The sequence below is a fragment of the Nelumbo lutea genome, chromosome 3, assembly GCF_056320005.1.
Source record: "Nelumbo lutea isolate HS-2025 chromosome 3, American lotus-T2T, whole genome shotgun sequence".
NCBI lineage: Eukaryota > Viridiplantae > Streptophyta > Magnoliopsida > Proteales > Nelumbonaceae > Nelumbo > Nelumbo lutea.
The window spans coordinates 41,214,984-41,223,055 of NC_142686.1; the positions used below are offsets into that span (position 1 = coordinate 41,214,984).

Consider the following 8,072-nt stretch of genomic DNA (forward strand, 5'->3'; position numbering starts at 1 on the left):
AAATACAAAAAAACACAAAAAAAATACAGAAAAACAAAACTATATAAGTACAAAAATAACAAAATACATAGAAAATAGAAAATACAAAAAAAGTATAAAAACATTTTAAAAAATACAGAAAAAAATACCAAAAAATACAAAAAAATAAAGATAAGTTAGGATGCATTTAATCATACTCATACATGTGTATAAAATACAAAAAAAAAAAAAACTACATAAAACACAGAAAATTGTAAAAAAATAGAAAAATACACTTAGGTTACTACTAGACTCGTATCCCGTAACTCTACCATATGTCCGGCATCTGGACTACGGAGTGCCGATGGATAGCGGTCAACACTCACCAGCATAGTGTATATTTGAACTCTAAAGATGAAGATGCACGTGTCTGCAGGAATGTTAACTCACCAATCTCCACCGGATCAACGTGCCAATGGCAACATAACTGTCCAAAATCCACCGCCTGCTTAGCCACCAGTTACTGCCGCCTCCAGAGCCTGGGTATCCCATATCCCACTGCTGCAAAATTGCCGGTTGCCGTTGTCCACCACCTGCTCAGCCACCAACTGTTGTTGCCTGAGTATCCCGTATCCCACCGTTGCAAAATCGTCAACCGCCACTGTCCACCGCCTACTCAGCCACCAACTGTTGCTGCCTCCGGAGCCTGGGTATCTCATATCCCACCACTACAAAATCGCCGGCTGCCACTGTCCACCACCTGCTCAGCCACCAACTGCTGCTGCCTCTGGAGCTTGGGTATCCCATATCCCATCGCTGCAAAATTGCCGACTGCTGCTGCAAGTTGTTAAGACTTTAGGTTACTGCTAGACTTGCTGCAAAATCCACGCTGGCTGCTGTAGATGAAGCTCACTGTTGTCACCGATCACCGTGAATCGCTGTCAGTCGCTGTGTATCACCGTCGAACGTCGTAGGTCGTGGCCGCCGTAGGTGATCGATTGAGCGTGAGGGAAGGGTTAGAACGAAAATGGGGGCCGTTCTAACCCTAAACATTCGTAAGAGGGAGATCGGGGACATGGGGTCATTTTATTTTTGTTTTTATTATTTTATTTATATTAGCAAAAATAAAATTTATAACCTGCGAACCGTTGCCCAGGTTAGTGGTTTTCTGACTTTTCAATGGGTTTTAAGGCTTTACCGGTTTATAGTATAACTGGACCCGGGGGCTGAACGGTTATCAGTTTTTCCGATCCGACCGTCCGGTCCCGTCCGCTTTCGAAAACCATGGAGCTTCAGTCTTTCACTTGAAACTGCCAGAATGGGCCAGCTTGGGGCGGCCTCATTATTTCTATCACGTCCTTTTCTTATGCATGGATGGGCTTTCGGCCTGAAAATTAAATTCTAGGTCTTGCCATGCTATATACCTCTCCCTTCTTCTCCATTTGGATTTTAGACATAGAAAGAGATTTTATTGATGGTTTCTATTATGATACCAATACTTATTATTAATATAATTTATCCACCCAGATGGTCTCCATCTGAAAAATATTACGATCCAACGGTGTGTAACTTTCAATGGTTGGATATGTCCCACCTATTTGCCACTATATCTACATGTCCCACCTAGTTACAATATATCAGCTAAGATTTTTGACTTTCGAGCTGAAATTCAACCTCATCGATCTAGGCTTATATACATACCCAACCCAAGACAAAATACATCGACCCGCACAACGTTAACACAACCATGGGAGTCTTCTTCCTCTTCCTTCTCTTTTTCTTCCTGTTTTCAGGTATTACAGTAAGAGCACAATCGTGCTCCAGTTCGGTTTGCCATGCCAACGGGCTCGCCGTGCGGTTTCCCTTCCGAATAAAGGGTCTCCAGCCGGAGCGTTGTGGCTATCCAGGCTTCGATCTTAGTTGCAGCGGTAATCTGAGCAGGACGTTTCTTGAGTTGCCGTTCTCAGGAGGATTTTGGGTGAAGAGCATCGATTATGCCAGACAGGAGATACGAATCGGGGATCCAAACAATTGCCTCCCCAGAAGATTACTGCACTTGAATCTCTCAGCTACTCCTTTCAGGGGCGATTACTATCAGACCTACCAATTATTCAACTGCTCCGCGGACTCCATGAGATTTCGGCCGGAAATCATCATCCCTTGTCTCAGCAGCTCCACCCACAAGGTGTTTGCCACTGATGCTGCCCTCATCCCTACTGGGTATGTGCCCAGGCGACCATGCAAGCTGATTTCAACCGTCTCGGTTCCGGTTTCGTCGGAGGATTACGAAAGCAGCTTCGATGTTCCACCGATTGAATCCAACGGCGATCTTCGGTTGACATGGGACGCACCCAACTGCGGAGATTGTGAAGGGCAGGATGGAAGGTGCAGATTCAAGACGAACACGACTCTTGAAACCGGATGCTTCGATGTTCCACGACGCGGTGAGTGTTCTTTCTTCACTCTACTGTTTTCAGTTCTGAATCTTCTCATCCGATTTTGCTACAATGAATCTTGGTTCTTGGTTAAAGGCTTCTTTCTGAGGAAGACACCACCTGAAGCTGAAGCTGAAGCTTCAGGACAGAAGTTGGTCTATAGACTTGAACAGTATAGTGTTGACGCAGACAGAACGAGTGGGTACTGCAACCGGATCGGATCGGTTCCGATGTACCCAGATCCGAATTTAATTTGGACAAGTTATATTAATATTTTGGGAAAATTCTCAATTAGTATATACTTTGAGCCTAGTGTCAACTAGCTGGTATTAGAAAAGATACAAATGCCCTTTAAATGTCATCTAATTTTTTTTTTTATAAATCATTTAAACTTGACAAAAAATTAACAATCCCAAATTCTTACCTTTTCTATTCAAGAAAGTTGGGGTCATGTGTCAGTGGGCATTGTGACTTCAACTTTCTTGAATAGAAGAGGGAAAGATTTGGGACTGTTAATTTTTTGTCAAGTTTAAATGATTTATAAAGAAAATTAGATAATATTCGAAGGGCATTTGTATCTTTTTCAAATGCTACTTAATGACTGGTTAGCAGCTAGTTAGCGGTAGGTATTAGATTGACACGTTTTGAAAATAAAGATACTGAATTATCACATTTTAAAATTCACGGACCAAAATAAGACTAAACCCAAAGTATAAGATATTAATTGATAATTTTTTCTAATATTTATTCGATTATACAGAAAGTCAGAAACGAGAATTGGGTTTGGAGGAATATTAATTGGTAGACTTGCCTGGCTCAAATTTAATATGATTAATTTCACAAGAATGAATACCATTGTTGGAGGGGATCATAGCGTTTTAATTATTCTCACATAAAATATTATACCAGGAAAATATATCAAATTTAATGACATGCAAGTACCAGAAAAACAACGGTTGAACTTGGAGTAATGGAGTTCTTTAATTATAAATCTTTTATGCAATAAATTTCTAAAGTTTATTCAGTATTTTTTAGGTAAGGTGGTTGACCAGCAACAATTTATTTATCAAAAATACATAAATAAATCATGATTCCTAATCAGTTAGGCTTTTAAACGAAGGGTTCATTGCTTCAAATCAAATTACGAGAGTGACCATTAAGATGGCAAGAGAACAAAAAGAAAGATCTCATCCAAGGTAATGGGTTATACATGTTGTAAGAACGTGTGCATGTGCAAGGCCCTGTTTGTTTTTCAAGAGGTCATTTATCCAAGTTTATTTATCAATGCTCTTTTGATTCCCAATTAAATTATACAATAACTGTTTTTTACCTTTTAACCCATAATAAGATGTTGTTAGAATAGACAAATTTGTCATATTATGTTTTATAAAATTTCTCCCCATGTGATAAAGTTATTCACCCATTTGAAAGATGGGTATCACTTATCCTGGTATCAGAGATATTTAGCAGAAACGACTTATGACAGAGTCCCACAGTTTACTGAAAAAAAGAAAAACATAAAAAGAAAAACATAAGAAAGTTGATCAATAGGAACCACTTTTCCAGAAAAAACAAACAAGAACTAAGTATTATCTTTCCTGGAATGTACATAAATTTATAAATTTCAAAAGATTCTGCCTTCAGTTAAGCTCTTTTTTCTTTAGCTAACAATAATCAGTTAGCTAGGCATTGGTTGAAGTTAATTAACATGTCTTAGGGGACTCCTGATGTGCTACAAACACAGACACAACAATAAATCAGTATCATAGTTTAATTCAAGGTTTTTAAAACCGGGTTTCCATGTCGACAGTTTGATTGTCCGGAACCGTGGTTCAAAAACACTGGTTTAATTTTAATTAGATGAATATAGACTCAGTGTTAGAAGCATGGTTTAAAGTATCGAATGTATCGTATCGTATCTTTTAAAAAAGATACGGTTTCGGACCCTCAATTTTTTTAATAATAAAAAATATATTAAAAGCTTTCCAAAAAATCCAAAATATGAAAAAAAAAAAACTAAAAAAAAGTAAAGTTTTGGCCGTTTTTAAATACCAATACGATACAACCGATAGTTTGAACCTTGGTTAGAAGTGGACCCCTTTCAATTTAATGGATTGAATTGAATATCCCACATTTCAAGAAGACTGAAAATACTGCTACAGCCAATTAGCTATTGTCGCAGGCGAAATATAAACAGTAAACCGTGTTGAAAAAGTCCAGGGTACCGTATAGAATTGGCATGTTCATTCTGGTGGGGCAGAGACGAGTCAAGTCCAGTTCTCTGTCCTCTTTCAACCACGATCGTCATCAACTCATACGTTTGAATTTGATTGAATTTTCTGTGGCCCGAAGAGATTAAACACGCACAATGGGCCTATGGAATGAAAACAATGATGATGCTTTGAGTGTTGTTTTCTTGATAGATATGTGTATTGAGCGTCGATTTCCAATAGAGTCTGAAACCAATGGATTCATCAAATAATAGGTCCCCAAGTTTAAGTTTAAGGCTTTCAACTGTTAGGTGAGATTTCTAAATAGGATTTTATTATATAACTTGCCCTTTTATATAAAAGTTTATTGGGTTGAAGGGTGAATAAATACAGGTCCACTAATACCTCATGTTAAAATTTAACTAATTACAATAAAATGATATGGATTGAACACTAAACCATTTGTCATTGAAGCAGAACTTTTGGAATTTGATTATGTGATTTGGGTTTCAGGTCTTCCAAGAAGCATTCGATACGCCATTTCCATAGGCGTGGGCATGCCAGCAATGATGTGCGCTGTTGGGATGGCATGCTATGTCTGCAGCAAGGTCAAGTATTATGGTGGGAGGCGCAACGCCAACAGGGATTCGGCCTCATCAACCGTCACACCACAACCCACCATCGTTGTGATGGGTCTTGATGGAGCCACCATAGAATCCTACCCAAAGCTGGTCCTCGGTGAGAGCCGGCGCCTGCCCAAGCCCGACGACAGATCTTGCCCGATATGTCTGTCTGAGTACCGGCCAAAGGAGACCTTACGTAGCATACCTGAATGTAAACATTGTTTCCACGCCGATTGTATCGATGAGTGGCTTAAGATCAACGCTACTTGCCCTCTGTGTCGAAATTCGCCTGGCCCATTGCCACCACCACCACCACTTCCTCCTCCCGCTGCTGCTGATATTGTATGATCGCTCATGTAGTAGTATATGCTGGAATATTTGTAACTTCAGTAATACTTGTTTTTATGTTTTTTTTTTTTTTAATCTCAGTAATTTTTTTTTTTGATATTTAACACAACACATTAACGAAGTAAGTGATAATAGCGGAATTTGAATCCACAGGGGACAGAGAATATGGAACCAGTCCTATTTCATCCTCAGGTTTCAATTTATGAATCTCTTTCTTCAGAAGCACTGCCGTTTTACTTTGGTAAATGGAGTTTATACCAAGGTTTTAAAAATTGGCTCAGAAACGAAACCATTCTAACTATGGGTTTCTGGGTTAACGATTTGATCATTTGAATTGAATGGTTCGAACAGTTTGCATTAGGGCGAAATAGCAAATAGTTATATACTTGTATATGAAAAAGGAGAACTGGAGAAGAGAGTCAAGAAACTATTATTGGCTGAGAAAGAAGAAAATATGGAAAGAAAGAAAGGAAGGAGAAAGGAAAAAAAGGAAAAGGAGAGAAAGAAAAGGAAGGAAAGAAAGAGGGAAGGAGGGAAGAAGAAGGACAAGGAGGAGAATGATTCGACTTTCAGTGGCGACAGCGAGATGGCGACGGCGGTAACAACGCAGATGACAGATCTGAGATATGAGTTATCGGGTCTAGATCTGAAATCAAATTTTCATTTTTTCTAAGATATTAGATCTGAGATCGATTTCTCTGCAACTTCTTTTTCTTCTTCTTCTTTTCTCTTTTTGGACATCAGATCTGAGTTCATGTCTCAAACTCAGACTCTCAGTTTCTCCTCTCTCTGCAATTTCTTAAACCACAAACCACTGTTGGGGTCAAACAAATCAACGGTTTAACTGTCTGAATCAACGATTTTCTAACAAAATTAACGATTTTTAACTTAAGAACAGATCAAAAATAAAACAGAATCAATTACTTGAACGATTTCAAAGCGAAACAGTCCAACCCTGTGAGTTAACGACAGTTCAAAAACATTAGCTTATACGAACGCTTGGGAACTGAATTCCTGGTAAAAGCGTCATGAAGCCCATTGGCTTATACTGAGCATAGTAATTGCCCAGAGTTGGTAGTCTAATAAACTGATGCTTACAAAAAAGTTAAAAAACCCACCAAGTTAATTGGGCCCATTTTCAACTTGGAAATGAGGAAACTGACTATACCTAGTAATTTTATAGAATGGGTCACTGAATGATGCCAGAGTAATCATGATTCATGAATATGTTTAATGAGAATCCTTCAGCAGTACAGACCTTTTAGGTCTTGCCTGCATCATCACTAGTAAATACGATAAGAATTATAATAAAGAAAAGTTTGTACGCAATTCAATCTCGAGAGTTAAAAATACGATAAAAAATTCGGTCAAGAAAAAGGAATATAATATACAATAATTTTCATAAAAAAGTAAAAAGGAAATGGAAGAAGTCATGAAGCTTATTAAGTACTCCCTTTTGGCATTGAGCATATGATGCAGGGTGGTCCTCAACCCACCCATTGACTCACTAACCCATTTGACACTCATGTTAGTGGATCAGAGTGCGTTGTATCCTAATCCACCCATTTGACCATTAATTTAAATTAGACTTTTTTTTGACCTTTTTTTATTTTAATTGTATAAAAACATAGAATTATATATTTCAACTAAAAATACATATAAAGTTCATTTTTTTTACAATTAAGAAAATAATAAAACACAAGAAATTGGTAAAAATATGTATTTCATATAAGACATCAGAAAATTGCAGAAAAAATAGGAAATAATAAAGATTTAAATGAAATAGCAGAAAACACAGGAAAATGAAAAAAAAAAAGATGCAGAAAATATAAAAAACAAAGAAAATAGATATTGTAGAAAAAACAACAAAAATATAGAAAAGCGCAGAAATTGCAAAAAAAAGTAACAAAAAAGGAAAATGCATAAATTCCAGAAAACATAAATTGCAAAAATAGAAATTATAGGAAAATACAAAATTGAAAAAAAATAAAAAAGCAGAAAAAAACTGCATAAAAAAATATAGAAAAGCAACAAAATGCAAATAAATAACAAGAAAATACAAAAAAGTGTATAAATTGTAGAGAAAAAAAAAACAAAAACTAAAAATGTAGAAAAGTTGCAGAAATGAATAGAATTTTTCCAAAAAAAAAAAAGAAAACATCAAAAAAATTCAAAAAAGTCTAATGTTTAAAAGGTTTCAGATCTAATAAAATTAGAAAAGAACACACAAAGGTGGTTTTCAGAAGTATAGTTGAACCACAAGACAGTGGGTTTTGAACCACACAACACCACCTTTGGCACGTTCAGTTATGGTGTGGTGTGGTTCGAAACCCTTTATCTTGTGGTACCAACCACACCATGCTCAAAATATCCATCACATTGAACCACGCTATAGGGACTATAGTTCCATCTTCCTTTCCGGTACATCACACGTATTTTTAATATTTAAAACCATAGTTAATTAATTTTATTTTATCAATAGTTATTATTATTTCACA

General features: G+C 37.0%; 1 protein-coding gene across 2 annotated transcripts; it reads left to right on the plus strand.

Annotated features, from left to right (window-relative positions):
- Nucleotides 1-540: 540 nt before the first annotated feature.
- Nucleotides 541-5,791, plus strand: LOC148864468 (putative RING-H2 finger protein ATL21A). 2 transcript variants are annotated; one of them, XM_088978256.1, is made up of 3 exons: nt 1,612-2,402; nt 2,490-2,591; nt 5,117-5,770. In XM_088978256.1, the coding sequence occupies exons 1-3, from the start codon at nt 1,706-1,708 to the stop codon at nt 5,572-5,574; spliced, it is 1,257 nt and encodes a 418-aa protein (XP_088834382.1). In that variant the 5' UTR covers nt 1,612-1,705; the 3' UTR covers nt 5,575-5,770. The 2 variants fall into 2 exon arrangements, with proteins under 2 accessions (XP_088834381.1, XP_088834382.1); XM_088978255.1 differs by lacking the exon at nt 2,490-2,591 and having other exon boundaries at nt 541-2,402; nt 5,117-5,791.
- The last annotated feature ends 2,281 nt before the right edge of the window (nt 5,792-8,072 follow it).

What these genes read in the sequence shown, in the direction of transcription:
- LOC148864468 (XM_088978256.1), top strand. Translation starts at nt 1,706, where the DNA reads ATGGGAGTCTTCTTCCTCTTCCTTCTCTTTTTCTTCCTGTTTTCAGGT. An exon ending in CTTCGATGTTCCACGACGCG is followed by an intron (nt 2,403 to 2,489) that starts GTGAGTGTTCTT and finishes TCTTGGTTAAAG; the next exon opens with GCTTCTTTCTGAGGAAGACA. An exon ending in TGTTGACGCAGACAGAACGA is followed by an intron (nt 2,592 to 5,116) that starts GTGGGTACTGCA and finishes TTTGGGTTTCAG; the next exon opens with GTCTTCCAAGAAGCATTCGA.